At 47.0% G+C, this 26,467-nt stretch overlaps 1 protein-coding gene across 2 annotated transcripts; it reads right to left on the reverse strand.

The window, feature by feature from the left end:
• Window positions 1-1,357: 1,357 nt before the first annotated feature.
• SF3A1 (splicing factor 3a, subunit 1, 120kDa) lies at window positions 1,358-25,906 on the reverse strand. 2 transcript variants are annotated; one of them, XM_006869235.1, is made up of 16 exons: window positions 25,722-25,906; window positions 21,904-22,025; window positions 15,111-15,318; window positions 13,698-13,955; window positions 8,933-9,007; window positions 8,116-8,266; window positions 7,597-7,790; window positions 6,581-6,698; window positions 6,131-6,316; window positions 5,376-5,497; window positions 5,025-5,270; window positions 4,319-4,526; window positions 3,832-3,986; window positions 2,272-2,373; window positions 2,095-2,166; window positions 1,358-1,459 (listed from the first exon to the last, which is right to left on the reverse strand). In XM_006869235.1, the coding sequence occupies exons 1-16, from the start codon at window positions 25,782-25,784 to the stop codon at window positions 1,358-1,360; spliced, it is 2,382 nt and encodes a 793-aa protein (XP_006869297.1). In that variant the 5' UTR covers window positions 25,785-25,906. The 2 variants fall into 2 exon arrangements, with proteins under 2 accessions (XP_006869297.1, XP_006869298.1); XM_006869236.1 differs by having other exon boundaries at window positions 13,698-13,844; window positions 15,189-15,318; window positions 25,722-25,784.
• Window positions 25,907-26,467: the final 561 nt, after the last annotated feature.

A 26,467-nucleotide genomic window follows, 5' to 3' on the forward strand; every position in this document is an offset into this window, starting at 1 on the left:
TTGCAGTTCAAACAGCTTACATGAACTAAAATGGATAAAATGTTTAAAACGGTGAGGGTTACATGGATGAATCTGGAGGACATTATGCTGAGCAAAATTAGTCAACTACAAAAGGACAAATATTGTATGAGACTCAATTGCTGAAAAGTTAAGAAAAGGCTTTCTTGGTAAAAGAGATAATTCTATGATGTTAACCAGGTGTGGAAGAGAAAAGTATTCCCTGGGGCGAGGGTAGACACATGTTAACCTGGGTGATGGGAAAGCCAATAAACTCATCAAGAGAGAGCCTGACACAGGCAAGATGAAGTTGTGGAAGACACAGGGAGAACTGACTTCTCTTAAAGCGAAGAGAGGTCAATACTGATAAGTGATAGGACTTGGAAGGGACTGCAATCACAGTAACTACACGAAATGGGGGATTTGTTAAATATGAGACTGATGATCTGTCCTGTAAACCTTCACTCAATTCACAAAAATTAAAAAAAAAAAAAATTGAGGGTCAAATGTATTACATTTGGTAGAGTCCTAAGAAGAGTACACAGCCCTACAACTTGTATTACATACACTGTGAAGAAACTCCACTGCACATTCTTGTGCTCACACCAATTAAGTCACTTGCCCCTGGTAGAAAGCCCTCAAGTGATGGGTGAGTCTCTTAACACATGTCCCCAATGCCGAATGAATAAGGAATGGCACCTCACTGGTCTGTTATGTGGTGCTTGGCATATTGAGGGTGCCCTGTGGTGGTGGGTGAAACACAAGTACAATGGCTATGCCTCTGGAGAATCAGACTGTTTCAAAAAAAAAAAAAAAAAGTAATGCTTTGAAAAACTGTTTCAAACAGTAAGACTAATACAGAAAAGATTAGATAGTGGGAAGAATTCCTCAAAGTAGAAGAGGTGCTACAAGACCCACAGGCTGCATAGGGGGCAGGTGGCCAACAGACAAATCTCATTACACTGATTTCACAAGAAGGGTCCAAGAGGTTTATTGACAGCCTATGACAAGATACAAAAGAATTAATGTTGGATAACTATATTCCTTCAGCCCAGTTCCTCCCGGCACTATACAACTAACCTGTGGGCCATCACGACGGTCGTTTCTAACAAGCATCCTGAAGAAATGATCCCTTCTGATCAAGACTCAGACACAAAGGGATTTCAGGGACCACAGGGAAGGAACTCAGTGTAGAAAGTCCTGTTACACTTACCATTCAGGGTAATCTGAAACAAATGTGCTGACAGGGCCCCAGGGCCTTCGGGGTTGGGGATTAGGGGGTGAGAACAGGACAGGGACCGGGTGGAGGATAGGAGAGAGAAATGGCAGTGGAAGGGATCTGACGGCAGGTTTCTCTCTTCTACTTCTTCCTTCCACCTCTCTCCTTGAGGGCCAGGTGGATAATGGCACCATTAGCCATGTTATAATATGCCAGCGAGTTGGAATCCTTGATGAAGATGCCCTGGAAGACAGATGGCATGCCACATTACCTAAGCAACCTAGTCTTGAGCACACTGCAACTGTCTCAGAAGTCCCGAAGTCCTGTTCATGCTCTGGTCTTTGAGGACACAGGGGCTGGAAGGAGATCAGAGTCCCCCGGCTCTCTCTAAAATGCATTCTCTTTCCTTTTGACCTATTCATACACTTCATCTTTGTTCCTACTTGGGTCAAAGCTCAACTCCCTAAGAAGCCTACTCTGCCTAAACCAGTGGAATCTTGATCCCCAAACCACAAGATCTATAGAAATCACCCTCACTTTACAGAGCAGGAAGCTGAGAGGCAGAATGGGGATGCGTCACAGTTCACACAGCACCCCAGTGGGACCTCAGGCATCAGGGTTAGTTGGACCATCAGCCCTGATGCCACTCACCAGCCAGACTGCCTGAGTGAACACTATTTGGGGGGTTCCTAACAGTGAGCCAGAACCCCCTCCCGAACACTTGAGACAGGTTTTTCTCAAGACCCCATGTAAGATTATCTAAGGCCCCACAAAAAAGCCTCATTCTGTCAGGCCCCAGCACTCTCAGCCCAGTACCATCACTTCGAACATGGACTCAGAGGGCCTGCTCCCCAAGGGGTATGGACACCCTGACTCACCTCATACTGTAGCTTCTGTTTCCCTGCAGGCATGCCCGTGGCTTCGTGAATCTTCACCTTGATGACGGAGACCTGTGGGACAGAAAGAGAATGCTTACCCCTTGTGAAGGCCAGCTAGAGGAAGCAGCTCCTTTAGTTCCCAGGAACCTGATGCTGGTTGGCAAGAGCAACCCATACCTGGTCTGTGAGCGGGAGGGTGAACACCAGCACCTGCCCGTTGAGTTTCCATTCTGTCTTATCCTGCATGTTGGGCACCTGGACTTTGATGGACACGGGACCCTGCAAAACAGGTGGACTTTATACCTGGAGAGCCTGAGCCTATGATAGGAACAATGAAATTATGCTCTACCATCCCTGGGCCAGGAGAGTGACTAAAACACTTGGCTGCTAACCTAAAGTTTGGTGGTTCAAAGCCATCAGTGCTCCAAAGGAGAAAAACAGAACAGTATGCTTCTGTAAAAACTTGGTGGTGATGGTGATATGCCATGGAGTCGTTTCCGACTCATAGCGACCCTGCACAGGGTTTCCAAGATTGTAAATCTTTACAGGAGCAAAAAGCATCATCTTTCTCCCACAGAACAGCTGGTAATTTAAAAATGCTGCCCTTGAAGTTAGCAGCCTGATTCATAACCACCTAAACTACCAGAGCTCCTTTCTGTAAAGACTTGGAAATCCTAAGGGACAGTTCTATTCTGCCCTACAGGGTCACTATGAGTCAGAATTCACTCAATGGCATTGTGTTTGGAGCCAGTCATTTGTGCACCTGGGCTGGCTTCTGTTCCCTGACTACTGAAGCCATTGATGACACTGCACGAGACACTCCCTGTTTCAAGATCCTGGGTTCTTCTCCCCCTGCCTCCATATGAATATGGAGCTGACTGAAGAAGCTATGTGCAGAAAAGTTCTGCAAACTCCGCACCACTACGTGTAGAAAGTGTGTGCACCGAGACGTCAGATGACCTGAGTTCCAAACCCAGCTTCTCTGCTAGCTAGGTCTCTCCATGTCTCAATCCCGACATCTGAAACATGGGTGATCACAACAACTGCACAGGGGTACAACTGTGACTCCTGGACAGAAAAGGGCAACAAATGCTGGCCTGTCCTAGAATTAAGTGCTTAAGAAATGGGAGGAACTATGAGAAAGAAACAAAACACAAAACCAAAAATGATTTGGTTAAACCCATAGAAAGGGTGGAGTGTTGGGATGGCTTCTGCCTGGATCCCAGTAGTGTCAAAATACCAGTACCCAAGTGGATCCAACCATCACAGGCAGACCTCCTAGGGTTGGAACTGGGAAGGAAGGTCACCTTGTTTATCTGCTGGTCCCTGGAAAAAGAATTCTACTTATGGAATTGTATGTTCACTCTCCAGTCACTCAGAAATTTCACAACTACACCCAGGATTTCCTCGAGGATTCCAGAACCCCTTCCACATGGGAGTCCTGTCATCTGTGGAGCAGGATCTCCCTGCTGAGTTCCATAATACTTCACACCAGAGGGTGTCACCACCATTGACGCTATCTGCCTCTCCAAGCAGCGAGTCCATGTTAGTCTTTGCTCAAAAGCCCTCAGAAACCACAAAAGGCTGCTCTACGTTCAGGGCGAAGCCACAATTGTGGGAGTAAGCAGGGAATGAGGCAGGCACATGGATAATGGGCATCATGGGAACAGTAACTGAGCCCAGGGGCACCAGACCCCTGGCCCTCCCAGCTTGCAGCAGTACTCAGGCACTACACACCTTGTTTCTGCGTAGAAATTCCTCTTCAGGCATGAGGCTGTCTTCCGTCTTCAGTTTCTTAGAGGTAGGCTCATCTTCCATGGGGGGCGGAGGGTGTACAGGGGGCATTGGGGCAGGAGCTGGGACAGGTGCCACAGGTGGAGCAGGAACAAAAGCTGCAAAAAGAGGAAGAGGAAGCGCCATGAGCTGGGAGAAGGAGAGGTAAGAACGGACATTCCTGATCAGCAGCAGCTTCCCCAGCAGAGGGATCTAGAGGAAGGGCTCAGCTAATGGATAGCACAGGTGCCATATGGCACAAGCTACTGCAGGGTGGCCTCTGATCCACCCCAGGTCCCAACTTGGGGATCTTCACATGGGGAAGCCAGAGCCCTCCCTGGCTGGGCCCCAGCTGATGCAGCTGACACTACCACCAGCCAGGCCTCTGCAACTGTTCCTGGTCTGCAGCCCCTGACCCAATGGCCTGGAAAATAACAGAAGACTCACTAACCTGTTGGCACAATCATGGGGGGTGGGCGGGGTGCCATAATGGGGGGTGCCGAGGGAGGCATGGGCACCACATTGATCCTGGGTGCGTGGATGATGGGTGGCATGGGGGCGATCACTGAGCCCGGGGGCAAGCGGACCACAGATGCCATGGGAGGTCGGGGCATGACTGGCACTGCAGACACCACCGTGGTGCGGACAGGAGGCGGCATCTGTCGGGAAGGGGAATCCACAGGTCACAGGAAGCCAGGGCTGGACTTGCAGCAGAGGCCTCTTGTGGCTGAGAGACCATCGCCTCCTCCCCCTCAGGCGCCTGACAGTGCTGAGGCCAGGGTGACACTTGCCACTTGGGACTCAGTGAGTCAGAGTCAATCAGCAGCTTGTGGCAGAATCACGAAAGAAGCTGACCTCAAATTAGTCTCCTGGATACGGGCCAGCAGTCATAGAGACCAGTTAAGCCCTGCAGCCCTTTCAGTCTCAAATGCACTTTGCACATTTGCAACATGCTCTCTCCCTGCTCCAACTCTCCCACTAGGATGGAAATGAGGCAACAGGATCCTAACTTCTGTTAAATACTTCATTCTTTCTCAACTAGACCCACTTAGCACTCACACCCGCCCCACGGGGCAGCTGCCCTTCTCAGCCAACATTTGTCCATGCCCGAGAATCGATCTCTGAAATTTACGGGGACAAGGTGGCTTTGGGCTTACCGCAGGGGGTCGGGGCACTGAGGTGATAGGAGGGGCTGAGCTAGGAATGTTGGTGGCTGAGGACGGTGGGGGTGGCTGCTGAGGGATTTCATTGGGTTTGCTGGGGCCAATCTTCTCTTTGGTGTCATCTTCTGGCACCAGGCCCTTGGCCTTGTGGATGGCTTCAATCTGCTCCTGGAGAGTGATATTGGCCTGGGCAGCTTGCTGGGTCCGGGCCATACTGCCTGAGTGGCCATCCCAAGTCACCTGCAAGGGAAAGCAAACCACAGCTTGTCAGGGCTCCTGGAAAAGAGCTAAGCATGGGAGAATGAGGGCAAGAAAAGCACTAGGCTCCACTTTGGTGGCAGGCACCTTTTCTTCAGGCTTCTGGATCTCCTCCTCACCAATCTTCTTGCCGATGGCCGTTTCCTCCACACCAAAGATATCGGTACGCCGTTCAGCCAACTGTTTCAAGCTGCTCTCAATATCAAGGCCTGTCCAGTCACAAGAGGGAAATTAAACTCAGTGCCCTTCTGATAAGGCAGAGCCTTTCCTGAAGTATGTGGAGGGGGAGGCTGATTCCACAGGACAGAGCATTCTTGTCCCCTGAGTCTGGGAGAGACTAACAGTACGTGTCCAATCCAACTTATAAAAGGACAGTGGGCCAAAGAGGGCAAGGTCACACGAGTGGCCAGCAGCAGTCAGGACAAAAACCCTGCCTGCTGTGCTGCTCTAGTTCCCCCTGCTCCCCTCCCCCACTACATTTCAATTGGAGTTGACTTATCAAGGAGCTCAGGGCACCGTGGCCATTGGTTTCCTCATTCTCATGGCCTAGGAATAAGCACCCTTCCGGGCTAGCTGGATCTTTTTCTGGGATGTCAGTGGGCACACAGCACCGGTATCAAGAACCAGCCTCTGGAGGACTCCTATGGAGAGGGCTCCTTTGTAACACCTAAGGCCAAACCTACCCTCAATTTTCTGCTGACCTCACTTAGTGCTTTCTATGTTTGTTTAAAGCAAGTTGACCGTGGTTTTGAGATTCCCACGAGCCAGGGTGAGTCACGGCTGAGTCAGAAGAGGAGTACAGATCTGGATGGGGAAGTCCCAGGAGCCAAGCCCCACCTCACCTGGTGCATACACCTCATCATCGCTCTGCTTCTCTCTGATGGATCGATCACGCTGCTCTAGCCAGCGGGGGTCGAGCAGCCCAATGCGCATGTGCTCCTGCATTTTGCTGGCAGGGATCTTCTCCCCGGTGATGGGAGACACGAGATACTCATCCGGAGCAGGGGCTGGAGGCAGTGGCTTGGAAGCTAAAAGGAAACAGAAACATTTGAGAGAATACTAGGCAACAGTCTGGGTTGAAAGGTGGCGTTCCATCCCACTCAAGAGGACTAACTCCAGCTGCTCCCTGCTTTGAAACCCCTAACAGAAAGGTTATCTATGCTTTCCCAACAAGCTGCCTCAAGCCTTTCCCAACAAGCTGCCTCAAGCCTTTCCCAAAGCTGAAGGTCTGAGGAGCAACAGAGGCATGATGAACTTGCCAGGCAGAACAGAGGCTGGAAAACGAGTCCTACCTTTGGGGTCATAGTCCTTTCGGACAATAACTTGGTCTGGTGTGGGGGGCAGAGGCGGAGGCATAGGTGTCTCTGGAGGAGGTGGTACTTTCTGCCCTTCTTCATCATCATCTGAACCCTGGGGGAAAAAATGATGGTAGGGCTCAGAATGGGGATAAAAAGCTACCTCCCTGCAGTTGAGCACTGGCAGCTCTGGGATGGTGAGAAGCCTTGGCCCCAACCAGCAAGCGTCTGTGTGCCGCCTGGAGAAGCCGAGGCCAGCCGGCAGCAGGCCAAGCTATTTCCTCACAGCATGAATGGGAGCTCTGGGGCCATGGTGCCAACACTCCTCCCAGGCATTTCCAGCAGCGGGTACCAGGCGGTCCCAAGAGGCCAAGAGCACTCAGCATGCTGGGAGGGGTGTAAGGGAGAGCAGGCGTTCAATGGGAGCCACTCACACAGAGCAGTGCTGGGAGGGAGAGAAAAAGTCAATTCCCACAGACACAGGGACCCTTTCTTCTCAGGCTGCGCACAGATTCTTTCCAAGAGGAGGAGGGCAGCTTGGCCCTGGAGAGGCTGTGCTAATAAGGCCTGCGTGGAGGGCCTGGCTAGAAGGGTGCGGGTGGCCCAAAGGAAGCATAGGCTACATTTAGAAAAGCTCTGGGAACAGTTGGACCATCTGTGCCTAAGCTAAGTGCTCAAAAGCATAGGGTGATGCAAAGAAGGTGCCCTGACTGAGGTGGGTATAGAGACGGCGGCAGGAGAGGGGGCCAGACCACTGGGCTAAGAGGGAGGCCACAAGACAGCAGCGCTGGCACAGCATCAGACCCTTGCCTGTTAATGGCTTTCTATGGCCTGAAATGGAGCGGCTCTGTGCCATCTTGGCTTGGGTGGGTGCACAGGCGGTGCATCGCTGTCCAGGGCCATGTCTCCTTTCAAGGCTCAAGGGAGCTGGAATTCAACCTCTGTGGCCAACACTCAGCTCTCCTCAGGCCCCAGGGGAAAAGGTTATCCCACAGGCCCACCCCAGCAGGTACCTCATCCATGTCCTGTACTTGGGTGTCCTGGTCAAGCTGGGAAGGAGGCTCCTCTGTCTTCTCCTGTTTCTCATCCTCCTCATCAGACTCGACTTCCATCTCGACCTCCTCACTCTCCCCAAACTTCTCATAGCGCTCCTGGATGAGGATTCGGGCCCCCAACTCCTCAGGGGTAGTGGGGGGAGGGAAGTTCCCTGGCAGAGGGGACACCAGAGTCAAAGGAATCCCTCCATAGTCACATCTGACCAAAAGTTCCTCACTTCCCTCTTGACTGCCAGCTGAGGGCTGGCATAGTCTCATTTATCTCCACATCCCCAGAGACCTGGCACAGGATTTGTTGAACCGGATTTGATTTTTGGTGAAGTGTTAGAACTGAGTCTCTGGAAAGTACCAATGATACATGTGGCTAAAGTCTGCTGAGAGATGCTGCTGCTCCCTGGGAACAGCGAGCTGTGTGAGAACTCCTAAGATGGCTCCGAACACCAGCTCCCCATCTGGAGTCCTTCTCCTCAGACCTACCTTGCTCATTGGGCTGGAAGTCCACTGTTTCCACCACCACAAAATCATGCCAGTCGATCTGAGCATAGGCCACCCGCTCCTTCTCCTTCTCCTCTTCCTCCTTCTTCCTCTCCCGCTCCTGGAATTTGGCCCACTCTACTCGGTAGCACACCTGCAGGAGGGAAAGCAAGAGTACAATGCTGAGCTCATCTCCAGAGCCTTCATCCAGGCCAGCACCTCCCTCAGCACAGGAGGCTGCTCTGTTCAGCCCATACAGGAGAACTTTCTGAGGCAAAATAAAATATGTGAACCTGCCTTTGGCCAGATATCCAGAGTGTAGACAGGAAGAAAATGTGGAATGCTACAGACACCCTGCCTGGGCCCTAAGGGCAGCCATAATTACATTCATCACATGTTTTGCTTGAGTAGGCAAGGGGCTCTGAGCTCAGAGAAGAGGAAAACTGTCCAGGCAGTCTGTGTGACAACCAAGTGCCCACGAGAAAAACAGCAGCCTGAGGGTCTCAGAAACAAAAGGCTTCAAGTAGACAACAGCAACCAAAAAGCACTATTAATGAACAATCTGCATTCTCTCTGACAATCTGGGGGCTTCAAAAGCAATCTATCACCCTAGAATCTGCTCAGGCACTGGCTCTCCAGCTGAGAGCAAAGCCAAAAGCAGCGTTAAGTCTACTTTACCTAAGGCATCTCTTCCCACCCTGGCTGGACCTGGAACCTAACATAATGCTATTGCAGAGACTGCTTCCAAAACCCAAGCAGAACCCAAATAGTGGAGCTTTCACCATCAGTAATTGGCTGTGAGTAATCCTAGTCCATTTACCTGATCCAGGACTTCTCGGGGATTTTCAGCTTCTTTCTTGAGTTTTGTAAGTAAGCCCTTTGGTGGAATCAAGATCTGAAACACAGAACAGTTAGAGCAACTGTCAGTCTAGCATCACCTCCTGATACAATATGAGACTAAGGGCAAAGAGCATGCCTTCCTGAGCCTGTGGTGAGACACAGGCAATGGGAGAAACAAGAAAGGATGCGAAACCAACAGCACAGAGTCAGGCTGTGATTGCTGCATTCACAATGACTGATATGCTCTCCTTTTTAACATGCTACTCAGACCTCCCTAAACCCCCAATTGAATACTACAGCTCCCTAGGTGTCCACTGTTTTCCTTTTTCTCTGTAACATTTACCACCATCTGATATACACTGATGTAATCCTTGTTTGCTTCTATCCAACCTGACTAGAATCTCCAAAGATATGGGTTTTTCTGTCTTCGGCTCACTTGTAAGATCTCCACCACCTGGAATGGAACTCTGTGTATGTTTACTGAGAGAATGACCACTGACTTTGTTCTAAACAGATAGCTACACAAAATGCCCCAATACTAACTACTGCCATTGGTGGGTGGAAGTGCCTCAACCCCCTCTACCATCTCCACCCCTCCTTGTACCTCCACCCTCAAGAGTATCTGCTCCTAGAGGTTTCCCTGGCAAGAGGCAGACAGCAGCATCCCGAGTTAGAGTAAATGTCAACACTTGAATTCTCAGGGACAAACAGGAAAGGAATAAAAAGGGACTGGGGACATGTCATCTTGGAAGCAGTCCACTGCTAGAAATTAACTCAGGGGGCAAACACAAAGTTGCTGCTGTGGACTTGCTAAAAGTTCTCTGTTTTGCCCTTGGTCCTTCAAAGACTTGCTTCAGTTAGTCTACTAGCACCTGGGATTACTTGTTTTCTAAAGACACTCATTTCTAAAACTTTATACTTTAGGGTGGGTTAAGACAAAGGAAGCCCATAGGAGTCCTTCAAGCAGATCTTTAAGTGTTTCCAGGTATCAAAAACAAATGTGTAGAACATCACACTGAAAAGGGAATGAAAACGACCTCCACTAATGTGTCACCAGAAAACCTGCCAATGGCAAACTGGTCCACTCTACTCGGTAGCACACCTACAGAAGGGAAAGCAACAGCACAATGCTGAGATCATCTGAGAAATTTGGCATTTTAAGTACCAGACTGACTTATTCATAGACAGCATGATCATGAAGCTCTTAGGATCTGTAGTTAAAATACCAGGGCATGAATCCTAGCTCTGAAACTTCCTAGCTGAGTGATCCTGACCAAATCAGAATCAACTTGAGGGCAACAGGGACTGGGATGATTCAGTTTCCTCTTCTGTCATGAGCATGATAGGTATCATAGGAATGAGAAGATGTTGCATGGGAAGTACTCAGTAAAGGCTTGCTATATTTCCCTTTAAGAAGATCACATTCAGCATTTCTCAAGCTAAAAGAACCAAAGAAAAAATTAAAGCCTCAACTTGCAATATTGAAGAAATCTATGGACAAAATATTAAATGATGCTGGAAGCATCAAAAGAAGATGGAAAAAATAAACACAGTCACTCTACCAAAAAGAACTGGTCAACGTACAATCATTTCAGGAGGTACCAGATGATCAAGAACTGATGGTCTTGAAGGAAGACACCCAAGCTAAACTGAAAGCCTAAGTGAAAAGCTCCAGGAATTGATGAAATACTAACTGAATTGTTTCAATGAACTGATGCAGTGCTGGAAGCACTCACTAGACTATGCCAAGAAATTTGGAAGACAGCTGGCTGGAAGAGATCTGCATTTGTGCCTATTCCAAAAACAGGAGAGTCAACAAATCATGGGAATTATCTAACAATATCACATGCAAGTAAAATTTTGTTGAACATAATTGCAGCAGTACATTGAAAGGGAACTACCAGAAATTCAAGCTGGTGTGGAAAGAGGGATATTGTTGACTTCAGATGGATCCTGACTGAAAGCAGAGAATATCAGAAAGATGTTTACCTGTGCTTTTATTCCTGATACAAAAGCATTTGGCTATGTGGGTAACAAACTATGAATAACACTACAAAGAATGGAATTCCAGAACATTTAACTGTGTTCATGAGGAACTTGTATATAGACCAAGATGCGGTCATTCAAACAGAACAAGGGGATACTGAATGGTTTAAAATCAGAAAAGGTGTGTGTAAGGGTTGTATCCTTTCGGCATACTTACTTAATCTGAACACTGAGAAAATAGTCTAAGAAGTTGGACTGTAAGAATACTGCATCAAGATTGAAGGAAGGATTGATCAGCAGTGTGTCAAGACCTGGGGATTCTTGGGCCCAGAGTCAGTGGCATAGCCAGAGGACTAGAATGGAGAGTAAAGCACCCAGCTGATAAGAAGAGAGGGCATATGCGTAAGAACACCCACACTTGCAGGTAATACCCACTTGACCAGGCTTCAATGACTGGATGATCAGAGCTCAACTAGAAGAAGAAAGTAGAGGGAAAAAAAGAGTAATCTGATACAATTTGATGAACTTGACCCACAACTACGGATGCAGTAGCTCAAAAGAGTGAACAAATCTTTACAGCGAGGACCATTCCCACCTCCTCCACACACAGAGTAGACAGGGATGGGAAACTTGGACATTGGCTACCCAAAATGGGGGAGGGGTTACAAAGGCAAGAAGTGACTGGCTTAAGGGCTTTCAAGAGGGAGCCTAGATCCAGAAGGCATAGAGGAAGGTAGATATCGCCACGTAATAGTATCCAATCTGTCTGGGCAGGGCTGATGAAAGGAGATGGGGACAGTTCTCTTGTGGTACAATAGTGAATTGTTATCAGGACTGACTGTGAGGACTGGAAATGTAAAAGTAGACATTTTGTAGCAAAAGGAGGGGGGTGATTGACTTTGCAGTCTAGGAGCGGAGGTCCCTGGGACCATCAAGGGAGAAGTGCGGAGAAGCAGTGACACCAGAGATGGAGGTAGAGACAATGACGTGGAGAGAGGGGAGTGGCTGGAGACTTTAGACCCAGAGAGGGAAAGGGGCTGTGTGCTGACAACCAGGGGACAGGCTTGCAGGGTACACCCTTTGGCCGGCTGATGATGACGGAGAGGACTGTAAGCAAGGCAATGAAATGATATACAATAAGATGAATGTAAAGCTAATGTTCTCCCATGTAAACTATCACATAATTCACAATAAAACATTAAAAAAAAAAAGATTGAAGGCAGGCTCTTTAACCTGCGTTAGGCAGATGACACAACCTTGCTTGCTGAAAAGAGGACTTGAGGTACTTGCTGATTACAATCAAAGACTACAGTCAGTTTTCAGTATGAACTACAATTCAAAGAAAAAAAAAAAAAAAACACAAAAAACCCCCTCACTACTAGGTCAATAAACATCATGATAAATAAATGGAGAAAACCTTTAAGTCAAGAGTTCAAAACTACCAGCTGTTCCATGTGAGAAAGACGAAGCTTTCTGCTCCCATAAAGATTTACAGCCTCAGAAACCCCATACCGGGTTGCTATGGGTCGGAAACGACTCGACAGCACTTAACAACAATTAGGCCAATAAACATCATGATAAATGGAGAAAAGATTGAAGCTTTGAAAAATTTCATTTAAAAAAACCATTTCATTTTATTGGCTTCACAATCATTGCTCATGGAGGCAGTCAAAAAATCAAATTATGTACGGGATTGGCCAAATCTGAAGCAAAAGATCTCTTAAAGTGTTCAAGAGCAAAGATGTCGCTTTGAGGATTAAGGCGTGCTTGACCCAAGCCATGGTATTTTCAATCACCTCATGCAGGTCAAAAAAAGGAAGACAGGAGAAGAATCGATGCAATTGAAATATGGTGTTGGCAAAGACTATTGAAGACTTCCTTCAGAAAAATGAACAAATCTATCTTGGAAGAAGTACTGCTAGATGCTCCTTAAAAGTGATGATGGTGAAACTTTATCTCTTGTACTTAGGAAATGTTTTCAGGAGAGCAGTCCTTGGTGAAGGACATCATGCTTGGTATTGTAGGAGGTCAGCAAAAAAGAGGAAGACCCCTGACGAGATGGGCTGACACCATGGTTGCAACAATGAGTTCAAACACAATTATGAGCATGATGCAGGACTGGGCAGTGTTTAGTTCTGTTGTGCAGATAGGGTTGCTGTGGGTTAGAGCCAACTTGATGGCACCAAACAATAACAACATATTTACCTCTATTACATTAAAATGTTTTCCAACACTTAATTTAAGTGATACTTGTGACTTACTAGTACTTTCTATCAGTTGGGAACAACAAAGGTTTTAGAGTCAAATGTGGGTTTAAATCTCTGTAGCTCCTTTCTTAAGTGACTTTATCTGAGTCTGTTCCTTCTTCTGAATATGGGGAGTGGGGGAAAAACTCTCACAGGTTCTTGTGAGGATTGTTAAGCGCTTGCTTCTTCTCGAGCTCCATGCTGAGCACCTGAAAATTTCAGTGTACTTCCAAGCACTTAGCATCACTTGGTCCTGTCACATAGCAGGCACTCATCAAATGGCAGTTAATAAAAAACCTCATTTCTCTTTAGTTACAAGTAGTCTTCATTGCTTTTTTTTAAAAAGGGCAACTGAATAGAAATCAAGAATTACATTAAACTGGAATTTCTAACATCTGCCTAGAGGCACTGAAGAGAGAGCAGTCAGGCTCTCAACAATGAGTAGACAGAGCAATTACAGTCAGAAGCCTTCTCCCCGGAGCCTCGCCCCCCTTGCCCAACCTGCCTAGGCACCTTGGTGTACTGCTCCACCAACTTCGTAAAGTAGTTGAACAGGCTGTGCTGTGGGCGAAGAAAGTCAAACTGGTAGTTGCGCTGTTCTTTCTGCATCAACTGCGTCAGAAACTGGCGCCCATTCCGGGCCACAAACTGAGCTGTCAGCTTCACCACATCTAGGTCAAAGGCTGAGATGGAGGGGGGATCCGCGATGAATTCAAACTCAGGTGGGGGCTCTTTGGGCACAATAGTCTCTTGGATCACCTGGGCTTGCACCTGAAAAAGCAGAGAAAGGTTGAGGAAAGATGCAGAGGGAAGAGGCAGAGGCGTTGGCTGGCTCCAGAAAAGCAGTCCCGTCTAACAGGCTGGTGCTAGCCTCTATGTTGCCACTGATTACATCCACACTGCTGTCACGTGGTGTGAGAAAATTTCAACTCACAAGAGTGATGATTTCTCGACCACCTGTGGTCTAAGATGCCTGAATGGCCTTCAGTGAGACCCGTGCCCCTCGTTATCTGCTCCTGTCCTAAAATTGAGGGCAAAATCAGGCAGTAAAAGAATCGACAGTAATATGGTTTATCAAGGATGTTGTAAGCCCTTTTGTGTGTGCGAAGACCCCACTGTACAAAGGACTTTCACATTCATCAGACCTTCACATGAACCACACGAGGCAGACTGAATAGTTACTGGGAATCCTTTTTAAGAGCTGAGGAAACTGAGGTAGTTCAAAGAGGCCCTAGCAGCAATAAATAGCAATGCAAGGTCTCAACCTGACTTCAACCTCCCACCTTCCTTCTCACTGCAAAACAAGGTACTCTCTCCTTTTCCACCAATTCAGAAGTGGCGCCAAGTGGAGAGCACAGTCTAGTTCAGCACATCCTGCTGGCCCTTCCCGTCCTTCCATCAATCCTAACAGTCCCTAGTGCTCAGGGTGAATGGGATGGAGGGGGCCTGGAAGGGGGAAATAGAAGGAAGAGTCTGTGTCCAAACAGGCCCACAGTCCACACTGCACCCTTCAGCACAGGCAGGCAGGTCCTTCACATATCACAACACTGGCCTCATATAGAAAGCAGGGTTAAGAGCAAGGACTCTGGGGTGCTAGCTCTATAGACTTGGGGAAACCCCACTTGCCCCAATCCTCAGATTCCTCATGTGCAAAACAGTCACTCTGCCTGTCTCCTCTTTAGACATTCTGAGGAGTCAATGAGACAAACTCCTTGAGACCCGAGTTCAGGGCCTGATAAGCTCAGTAGATGTCAACTAGCATCAGTACCTAGCTCTCAGAGCCTCAGTCACTGCCTCAGTAAGATGGGTTACCAGCTTCCTTCTCCCCAGGGTGGTTGTGATGTGTTACAGCAGAGTTACCAGAACCTCCATTCCCTGTCCTCGCCCTCCCCTGGGCCCTGTGAGGGAAACTGCTAGGTTCCGAACCTTCTGGGGCAGTTGCTGCTGGGTGGCTTGCTGCTGCTGCTGCATGACCTTGGGGATGGCAGCCGAGGGCTCCTGAGCCTTCCCCTCCTTGAACTCGCTGACCTTGTGGCGGTAGTATGCATGATAAGGGTCATTGGGGTTCAGAAAGTTGAACTTGGGGTTGTTGATCTCATTCTGTCGTATCCTGGCTTCAAATTCAGGGCCATTTCTGGAAGAAGGAAGAAAGAATGACACTACCACCTTGAGACTACTTAGACCCTGAACAATCCAGTTCCTTCCAGACTTCTTGGTCCTATCCAGTGCTCACACGAGACTGCCCCTCCACATAGCAGAGGGCCTCTTCTAGCCTCCTGGCACCAGTGGCCAATGCCATCCACCTCATCTAGCCTGGATGATGGCTTCTTGACCACAGGGTCCCCTAGACCTCAGTCCTTCCGAGAGCTCCTCCTCTATAGTTTTGCTGCTACCAAAATCACCTGGACAATAGATTTTTCTCTAATAATTTCTTTAACTGCACCGGCAACTACTGTGCTATACATCTGGTAGCGTAGTGGTTACGAATCGGGCTGTGAACCTTAAGATCAGCGGTTCGAAACTACCAGGTGCTCCGCGGGAGAAAGATGAGGCTTTCTACTCCCGTAAAGATTTACACCCTCGGAAACCCTATACAGGGTCGCTATGGGTCGGAACCGACTCGATGGCACATAACAACAACAACAAGAAAGTATATTAAACACATTCAAATAAAAATCACTTTCATTTCACAAACCACTGTTGTTGTTAAGCGCCGTGCGTCGATTCTGACCCATAGTGACTGTGTATAGGATTTCCGAGGAGCAGCTGGTGAGCTTGAACCGCCGACCTTGCAGTTCCAACAGCTTTGCAGTCTGGTGCATTAACCCACAGCGCCACACCACTAACCACTGGTAGTCATAAAATCAATGATAATGAAATGTCAACAACTTCCAGCTAGAAGTCAGCTGAGACCGAGGCCAGTTTTCTTTTCAAAAAAGGGGACTAACAAGTGCTGGAGAAGTATTAAGGACATATGAGGGGGCTTCAAACACTTCATAGAAAAAAGGAAGTTAAAAGATTTTTTTTAAAGTTCCATTTCTGTGACTTTTTGAAGTCCCCTTGGATTAGTACCAAAAGAGATGTTAACCTTTGGGCAAGGGGAAATACTGGAAAAGACATGAAAATTTGGATTCTTTGACTTAATGCTTTGTCTAATTGCTGTCTAAAATCATCTAATTTCCTATGCTGAAGCCCACACGGCAAACACCGTTCTCCAAGAACCTTGCCCTGTGCTGTCACCAGGACTACCGGAGAAGGCACACTCAGATGACCGGGACAGGTCCAAGGTGCACTTCGAGGTCCACCCCAGTTACACATGCCTTCAGAGCCTTGGGAGAAGGAAAAAAATGCCCCTTGCATGGGATATGTTATTTTTGTTAAGTGCCATCAAGTCAGTTCTGACCCATCCCAACCCTGTATTGGGTTTCTTAGGAGCAGCCGGTGAGCTTGAACTGCTGACCTTAACAGCTCAAACCTACTTTGCAGTCTAACACATTAATTAACCCAAAGTGCCACAATGGAAACACCAATTTTAAAGAGCCCCACTGGCGTTATGTCAGAAAGTGCACTGGTCTTACAGACACATACTATGAACACACTCAAGTGCCAGGTTCTCTACTGACTCATGTGACTCAAGGCAAATTATTGAACGTCTCCTTATCTGTTTCCCCATGTGTAAAAATTAGGTTAGCACCACCTGCCTGCTCAACCTTGAAGTATCATTAAGAGCAAATTAGTGAGGGTGATGCCTAAAATCTCCCTTTTGAAGTATACCCAAACCCACTGCCATCAAGTCAAGTCCTGTAGGACAATGTCGAATCCGAGGATGTAATCTTTATGGAAGCAGGCTGCCATATCTTTCTCCTGCAGAGTGGGTGGTGGGTCTGAACGGCCAACCTTGCAGTTAGCAGTTAGTTGAGTGCTCCTCTGAATTCTACAGCGGCCTGCAAAAGCCAGACAATGCTGTTCAGAAGCATTTGGGATGATTCAGATACTAAAAGATGTCTGAGGGGCTCTCATCACTCCTCTAGCTTGCCTCAAACACACAACTGTACAGCCCCAGGGTTTCAGCCAACCATGCTGCCCCACCTTTTCTGGGATTTTACTCCCCAACCCTGGTAGTCAAGGGGGGGCAGAAAATGCTGTGTTCACATTAGCCACCAGAGCAATCTGTGCCCCTCGGATGGTCAACACCTCGTCTGGTTCCTCAGCAGGTTCTGATCTCATTCTGTGGTCAGAGCACGAGGTCTCAGTTGGACAGTGTAGCAGTCTCACTGGAACCTCAGACTTTGGGAAAAAGTGCTCATCCCCTGGCTTAAATAGTGCAAGCCACATAGAAGGAGCACAGTTAAACACTACTCAGTTGGGCCACTAAACCCAGGAACCTCCCAGACCAGGCAGAAGGCAACTAGGCAAAGCTCTGGTGGTCTCCAAGGTCACAGCCTGAGCACTAAGGCAACAGTCTGAAGGCTAAAACAATGAAGAGGCAGGCATTTCATTCCAATCACTTTTGTTAAAGTTGTTAATATCAATTTCAGAACTATACAATCTAGCATGAGTAGATTTCAGCAGAAAAAGCTGAAATTCTGACTTCACCCAGTTGGTGGGACTTTTTAAAGCGTAATTTCCACTTCAGATTGATAGGAATGTATGGGGAAGGAAAGACCTAATCTAGAAAGAGAGGGGGGAAAAAGTAACCTTTCATAAAACTACCTTGGTTGTTGGTGATTTCTACTGTGTGCCCTCATCCATGTGTAAGAAACCGGGAGAAGTGAGGCTAAGGGTCCTTGCATGCTTGCTTTACCCCAGAGTAATGAAATAGTCTATTTTTTCATTGCAACCTACTTAAAAAGTTGGCAGACTGCAGAAATGCCTACAAAAGTGATATAAACAAAAATTATAGCTACAGATTTATCTGTGGGGTATGTACAAAGGGGGATCAAAAAGTAGGTAGAAAAATGGAATTAAATAATAGTGGAATTGTTGCACAAACATTTTGAAGCCCCCTTCTATTTATTTACTTGTAAGGAAATATGAGTAGAGAAATTCTTGTTTCTGTGGCAGCAGAGACAGGCACAAAACGATTGGAAAGTTACTTGGCATAATGTTTTAGAAACATTCAAAAAAATGCTTTGAGTCAAGAATGTGCTGCCCAGAATTGTCTGCTACGGAAATGATCTAAAATGGAAAGAATATGCTCAGAGAATTCAGCCTCAGTCTTGTTTGCTGAACTGAAATGCTGGGAAACAACCTCAACAGAAACTAATGGAAGAAGGTCAAACCAAGCAACGAGGTACGTCCTCTCAGCAGAGAACACAGCATCAGGAAGACCACAGAGCAATACAAAAGACCAAAGACCAACACAGAGTGAAAAGCAGGATATGAAAGTATCTCTGCTACTACTACCACAGTCTTAAAAAAGAAAAAAAGATGACACGAGCCAAAAGGAAACAGGAAAAAAGTGAAAACCAAACAGCTGAACTATTGTGCTGCGCTAGTGAGATTATGGCTAATTTTTACCCAACATCCTTTTCTAATTTATTGTTTTTAAAATATCACAAAAAAAGAGGAAGCCTGAGAGTTGGCATGAGGCATTAAAAATTCATCTAAATCACAAAGCAGGCTTGCCTAATCAGATGTGGCCCAATGTTTAACCATTCACAGATCAACTTTCAACAAATTAATCAGGTTAATTATAATCCTTAGAATGAGATAAGATGAGCCTGGAGGGAACATAATACAGCAAAAGGCATCAACCAGAAGAACAACTTTCTGTATTCAACTGTATTAGGCAGTTGGGAAGGGACCTGTTATTCACTGGAGTACTGTGAGGGGGCTGTACCCTTGGGGGAGTGACTTTCAAGGTGTAACCCCTTTGTCCTGATTGAGGGCAGCAGTTCAGCTTAGCACTAGCCTAAGGCTAACATTTAGCACATTTTCATGTGAAAATTTCTGATTTTTAAATACTGGCAACTAACTGAGTTTTGCTTTGCTTGCACTGGACAGGCTGTATTTGCTCTGAGTGGAATATTTAATGCTTTTTGGCTAGTGAAATTTGGAAGGTTTACAGTTGGAACTGGTGGGAGTCCTTAGCAGTTTCCCAGAGTACCTAACTGAAAGTACTATCAACATGAGCCTTGTGGAACGGCTGTCTTATAAGAGGGAAGCATCACTGGGTTCTGCTGGTCCCATGATCCCTGGAGTCACACTTATGATAGGAGATAGTCTTTCACTTATCTGTGCATTGGCCCTTGCTTATTTGGATCAGGGAGCAGAAAGAATCATTCATAAAGAACAAGGAAAAACAGGTGAAGTTATTAAATGACCTGGTGTGAAGGACTGCTTACCCTTGTGGCTTCCATTTATCATCTGTGTCTGCTGCTATGTGGCAGTGTTCCCTTGTTTTGAACTTGGGAAAGTTTGTCCCAGGCAGTAAGTGCATTTAACAGGCACTTCATTAATTCTTGTCTTCTGGCAGTCTCCTATTCATTGTTTGCCTGTACATTGAGGTCAATGATGGTGCATGCAGTTCATCTCACAATTCAGGGTTCACAATTGTTTCCATTAATGCTGGTGTTAATACTGGATACTCAAGGATATTTGTTTTTAGAAGTTTACCTCATTGCCTGGGTTTCTTTCACTTTTATCTGTGGTCTTACTCTATTGGTAAATCATGCCCAGGATGGGAACCTAAATTATTCTGTGAAACAAAGGGAAGAAATAAAACATCCTCACACTGAATGAAGACTTTGTTATAAGAAGTGACTGCACATTGAAGTTCAAAAGACTTTATGAGAAGTGACTGCACACAACACTGGTTTGAAAACCTCCACTGTTTTTTAATTTGGGGAAAAATAATGGACTGAAACATTATTGTATTTATAATTTGAATATATCTTCTTCAAAATGAAAAAAAGAAAAAAAAAATTTTTTTCACATGAGGATGAATATGCCCTGGTAGCATACATTGGGCTGCCCACTGTAAGGTCAGTAGTTTGACCCCATCAGCTGCTCCAGAGGAGAAAGATGAGGCTTTCTGCTCCCACAAAGATTTACAGCTTTGGAAACCCTATTCGGGGCCACTATGAGTTGGAGCCGACTTGATGGCATACAGCATGTATATAAAATAACTGGAAGGCACTTAAGAGAGTGGTGCTAAAGACTCTTGGTGCTGCAGGGTAAGCACTGGACCTCAAGGTCAGTGGTTCAAACTTATCAGCGCTTATTGGAAACCATATACAGGGTGGCTATGAGTAAGAACCGACTTGACGGCACTTAACAACAATGGAGCTATAGGATAAGCACTGGACTGCTAAGCAGAAGAAGGTTTGCAGTTCAAACCTACCAGTTGCTCTGAGGGAGAAAGACAAGACTTTCTGCTCCTTCAAAGATTTGTTGCTGTTAGTTAGGTGCCATCCAATTGGTTCTAACCCATAGTGATCCTGTATAGGGTTTCTGAGGAGGAGTTGGTATGTTTGAACCAACAATCTTGTGGTTTGCAATCCAGTGCTTACCCTACAGTGGGTTTAGCTTTTTTTGTGGGTGTAGGTTAATGCACTAGACTGCAAAGTCGGTTTGAACTGCAAGGCCAGCAGTTCAAGTTCACCAGCCACTCTTGAGAAACCCTATACAGGGTCGCTATAAGTCAGAACCAACTCGAAGGTACTTAACGACAATAACAATATAGGAATGATGGGGAAGAATAGGAACTGAATCCCATCCCCCCTGAGAAGACAGCAGCAGCTAACACCTGTATGAGGAGACTTCCAAAATTTGTGGAGAAATGGAATTGAGTGATAATCAAATTATTCCACACAATTTTTGAAACCCCCTCATATTATAAAGATGTTTTTATTAATTTCTTTATATTAGCCTGGGTTATAATTTTTTAAAAGAAAATACAAAATAAAACTTCAACAACAACAAAAAAGATGATGGAATTTTTCCATGAGTAAGACTCTGGTATGGTGAATCAGCACTAGACTGCAAACCACAAGGTCAACAGTTCAAACCCACTAGCTGCTTCTTGGGAACCCAAAGCAGGGTCACTATGAGTTGGAATTGAAATGATGGCATTTAACGATGACAACGACAACAACAGTATGAAGTAACTGAACTGCCTCAACCCGAGGTTGCAGTTTATTCCATTTACAGACCCTTTAGAACTGAAGAATACATTCCTTGCACAACAAGAATGGTCAACTTGCCTACCTCATTAAAATGAACTAAGCAGCTCTGGTAGCGTACTGGTTACGAATCGGGCTGGGAACTGCAAGGTCAGCAGTTTGAAACTACCAGCTGTTCCGCAGGAGAAAGATGAGGCTTTCTGCTCCTGTAAAGATTTACAGCCTTGGAAACTCTGTACAGGGTCACTATGAGTCGGAACCGACTCCACAGCACATAACAACAACAGTAACAAGGAGCTCTGGTACCATAGTAGTTACGAGTCGGGCTGCTAACCTCAAGGTCAGCAGTTCGAAATTGTCAACTGTTCCGTGGGAGAAAGAGAAGGCTTTTTGCTCCAGTAAAGATTTACAGCCTCGGAAACCCTATACAGGGTCACTATGAGTCAGAACCCACTTCACAGCATACCACCACCACAGTAGACCGAAGCCAACATTTCCTCTCTAAAAATCCAGGCATTCCCCTTGTGCTGACTCAGGAGCTGTTGGTGCTAAAGCCCACTCCTGACTCTCTGGCCCTGAAGTAGCTGTATTACCTGGCCACAAAGCAGGCAGTCTTGTCAACAATGTTCCGGACCTCTGGAGGAGGGTAAATAATCCCCACCACTGGCCTGGAAGGGGCAGAATCTTCCTTTGAGGATGCTTCTTCTTCTGTAGGCTGTAAAAAGAGGAAAAGGAAATAAGGTCTTAATGTTTGTGGTTTAGGGTTGGACCCCCACTGTTAACCACTACTAGGATACTGTGTAGACAGCAGGCTTTCTTCTCAGAACAATGCCACAAACCTCCCTCAGGTCAGGCTGTTCTAGGGAACTGCACTGGGCTGGCATGGGACTCTCCTGAGGAATGAGAGAGAAGCGGCTTCCCAGCTCTACTCCAGCTAGATTGTTTCAGTGGGACCAGGAATCTTCATTTTCAGCAAGGTCCAAGTTCCAGCTACAGAGTTATCCAGCTACTGTTAGCCACTCCACAAAAGTACCCCTTCCTCAACTCTCAGGCCTCCTCTCCAGCTCTCTTCTTGCTCTTTGATCATTCTATCCAAGGTTCCTGGTCCATTTCATTCCTGCCCTTTAAACATTGGAAACTCAAAATTCTATTGTTAGTTCTCTTCACAAAATTCATGTTGTCTTTAGTTGGGCAAGAAGCCTTAGCAGCACAGTGGGTTAAGCATTGGGCTGCTTACCACAAGTTTGGCAGTTTGAACCCACCACCCACTCCATGGGACAAAAATGAGGCAGTCTAATTCAGTTAAGATTCCCAGCCTCAGAAACCCTATAAAGCAGTGGTTCTACTCTGTCCTATACGGTGAGTATAAGCTGGAATGCCCTCAGTGGCAGTGGGTTTAGTCTGACACTTGTAACCACATCCTCCACTCTCCCCACCCCAATTTGGTATCCTAGCCTAGATCCTTCAAGTGCCACAAAGCCTCAGATCCAGCTGACTCATGGATGCCAACCTCTTTCCTTATGAAAAGCCAACCATGTAGCTGGTTAACCAGGCCAGAACCTTGGGTCTCCTCTCTCTTCCTCAGCCTCTACATCCAGTCATTTACTAATGATCATACTGGCCAGCATACAACCAAGGCTCAAGAAATTCATGGAAAAATTAAATTAAAAAGGAACTTCTTAAAGTTTCTGCATGCATCAAGCATATAAACTAGGTCCCAGATACTTTTCTAAGCACTACATTAAATGTTGCAGCTAACAAACACCACCTGTGTTAAGAGTCCTATACTGTTTGTACTCTTTCATTTTTGTTTTTGTTGTGAAGTGCCTGTCAAGTCAGTTCCAACTCACAGGATTTCTGAGGAGTGGTTGTTGAGTTTGAACCACAGAGATTTTGGTTAGCAGTCCAGTGCTTATCCTATACAAGACATCAAGACTTTTATTACTCCGATGCATGGCTAGCTTAATTGGGCCAAATGGCAGAGCCAGGATTCCAACAGTCCTTTGGCTGCACCATCATTCACTTTGTGACAAAAGTTTGGTCATCCCTCTTTCCCAACCCCCACCAGATCCTCAGCATGCTGAGTGAAGTGACTGGTCTATGATCCTCCTCCAATTTCCACATCACTGCCTGTCTACCTGAATTTCTCAAATACCACCAATCTGTGGGTTTTTGAGCCAACACTTCAGCATATGCTCTGAACCAAGGTCCCATAAGGGACTGACGACTCCCAGGCTCTTTACATGCTGAAACAGACACCAGAAGACCACACCATTGAATTTACAACTACTCCTATACTCTTATTTGCTGTTTTCATCATCTATTCCATCAACCATAGACACTCATGGTAGCAGCACTCAAGAAATCAAACTGACGTACTGCATTAGGCAAATCTGCTGCACGAGACCTTTTTAAAGTGTTGAAGGGCAAAGATGTCAGTTTTAGGCCTAAGGTGCGCCTGACCCAAGCAAGCCATGGTATTGTCAATAACTTCATATGCATGCGAAAGCTGGAGAGTGAATAAGGAAGACTGTAGAAGAATTGATGCTTTTGAGTTATGGTGTTGGAGGAGAATACTGAAAGTGCCATGGGCTGCCAAAAGAACCAACAGATCTGTGTTGCCAGAGTGCTCCATGGAGGCCAGGATGGCCAGACTTCATCTCATACTTCAGACATATTGTAAGGAGAGACCAGTCGCTGGAGAAAGATATCATGTTGGTAAAGTGGAGTCAGAGGAAAAACAGGAAGACCCCAACGAGATGGACTGGCAAAGTGGCAGCATCAATGGGCTCAAGCATGGAAACAATTGTGAGGTTGGTCCAAGACAGGACAGTGTTTCATTCTGTTGTGCGCAGGGTCACTCTGAGTTGGTACCGACGCGATGGTACCTAACAACAACATTAACTGTCTATTGATTGACATTTACTATTAAATTGACAATTACTAATAAATAATTATTAAAATAATTATCATTATTTTATCTGTGTAATTTTGTTTGTTTTTCTGCCAGTGCTGGGAAAATGTTAGGGACATGTGAAATATTCATTATTCTCCCTGCAATAGCCTGAACACAAAACAATGGACAGTATATAATATGTGCTCAAGAAATGCAGAATGAAGGATACTATTTCCTGTCTCCAATCACACACTTGGTCAACGCCTATTTATCCTTCTAAAAGCAAAGTATCTCTCACCCCTGGGTGTGGCTTCACCTACCTTAACCTCCCTTGTACTGTAGGATAAACAATGGACTTGCTAACTGGAAGGATGGTGGTTCAAATCCACTGACTGCTCCTCAAAAAGCCCTATACAGGGTCATTATGAGTTGGAGCCAACTGGACAGCACTTCACCGTCACCCCATCACACTCCATCAAAGCAATATTGGGTTAGTTTATTTTGTCCCTGTTACATATGGGTATTTCTACTGTAGGGCAGAGTGCCCCATACAACTGACTGAAAGTTTTTGAGGGGTGGCTGGAACTGCCATCACTCATGGTGACAAGAACAATAAGTATTTATTGTGTATTCACCTTATCAAGGAGCCCTGGTAGTGAAGAGGGTTACAAGGTGGACTGACAATGGCCAAGGTCAGGAGTTGGATTCTAGTAGGAACGCTGCGGTAGTAAAATGAGGCTTTCGGCTCCAGCAAAGACTTACAGCCTCGGAAACCCTATTCAGGTTCGCTGAGCCAGAACCAACTCCACTTAGCAGCAACAATTCAGTCTGTGAACTCCCTCAGGCAGTAACTGAGCCTCATTCCACGCAGGAACTTTCAGAGTCGTGCATACTCTTATTGCTGCTGAATTAATATCCAAAGATATACTCTAGCCTGGAAAATCAGGGATTGATTACCAGGCAAAGGCTGAAAAGAGGTGCAAGTGGTTAAACTCTCAGCTGCGAATCCCAAAGCTGGCAGTCTGAACCCACCAGATGCTCCAAGGGAGAAATATGTGACCATGATTCTGTAAAAATTTACAGGCTTGGAAACCCTGTGGAAACAGTACTCTGTCCTCCAGGGCCGCTATGAGTTGAAATCAACACGATGGTCATTGGCTTGGAAGCTAAGACTGCAAGGAGAGGTAATGGCTCCAACTGCCAGAGGACTGTATGTGGGAAGGCTGGGTCAGTGTTTCTCAAACTTTAATGTGCGTGTGAATCACCTTGGGTGCATGTTAAACCGTTGGTTCCTATTCAGGAGAGTAGCAATTCTAACTAACAAGTTACCCTGGTCCGGGGACCACACTTTAACAACCCCTGCTCTCTTCGTTACCAGAAAGCAGCGCGGCGCAGGCAGCCCGCTGCCTCCTGGGACTTGCAGTTCCTCCAAGGCCTCCAAAGCGGAGGCGAACAACGGAGACCACCACGCCAGGGATGAGCCCAGGCCTAGGCTCGGGCTACCGGTCGAGGTACCTGTTTGGGGTCCGTGGCCACAGGCGGCGGCGGAGGCACCGCCTGCACGGGTCCGGCCGGCATGACTGCGACACTCAGGGCTGCCAGTCCGCCTCGTTGTCGATGAGCAGTACTGCGTCAAGACAGCTTTCCGCACTGGCGGTACGAACAGCTCACAAAATGGCGGCAGCGACGGCCGAACGAGTCCGCTGGGGGGGGAAGGGGAAGAGAACGAGGATTACGCACTTCCGGGGCCGCCCCTCTGCTGGGCGTAGCTTCCCTTCACTCCCCTGCGGGACAGGTAGCTCACGACGCCGTTGCCATGGCAACGGTTCCGTAGCCCAGCGTAGGGTTGCTGGGGATCCTGGGAGCGGCAGGCTCCGCGGGGCCAATTCCATGAGCCGGCCAAATCCAGGGGCTGAGCCCGCGAAGCTGGAGACAGGTGAGATGTCCTACATCTCCCCGCCGATCGCCCTCAGCACTCACTCCCGGGATCGGGCCCCCTCCTTTACTCCATAAGCCGGTTCCCAGTTCCTTCGGACCCGGCTTCCCAAGGCCCCGCTGGCCGCCGCCTCCAAGCCCCACCTTCCTACTGCTCTAACCCTTCTTACTCCCTTCAGCCTCTCTTCCAAATCACAGACCCTTAATTTCCTCTGGTCTGTTTCCCCAGGGTCTCCCTTTTCTAGGCCCCACCCCTTTCTCGCCAGACTCCCGCGTTCAAACCCCATTGGGCTTCCCACCTCGGGCTCCTCGTTTAAGCTCCACCC

Source organism: Chrysochloris asiatica, unplaced genomic scaffold (genome assembly GCF_000296735.1).
Source record: "Chrysochloris asiatica unplaced genomic scaffold, ChrAsi1.0 scaffold00128, whole genome shotgun sequence".
Classification (NCBI taxonomy): Eukaryota; Metazoa; Chordata; class Mammalia; order Afrosoricida; family Chrysochloridae; genus Chrysochloris; species Chrysochloris asiatica.

Coding starts and splice junctions, on each gene's coding strand:
- SF3A1 (XM_006869235.1), bottom strand. CDS start 25,784: ATGCCGGCCGGACCCGTGCAGGCGGTGCCTCCGCCGCCGCCTGTGGCC. Junction 15,319..21,903: donor ACTGCCTGCTTTGTGGCCAG/GTAATACAGCTA, acceptor TCCTTCTTCCAG/AAATGGCCCTGAATTTGAAG. Junction 1,460..2,094: donor AACAGAAGCTACAGTATGAG/GTGAGTCAGGGT, acceptor TCTGTCTTCCAG/GGCATCTTCATCAAGGATTC.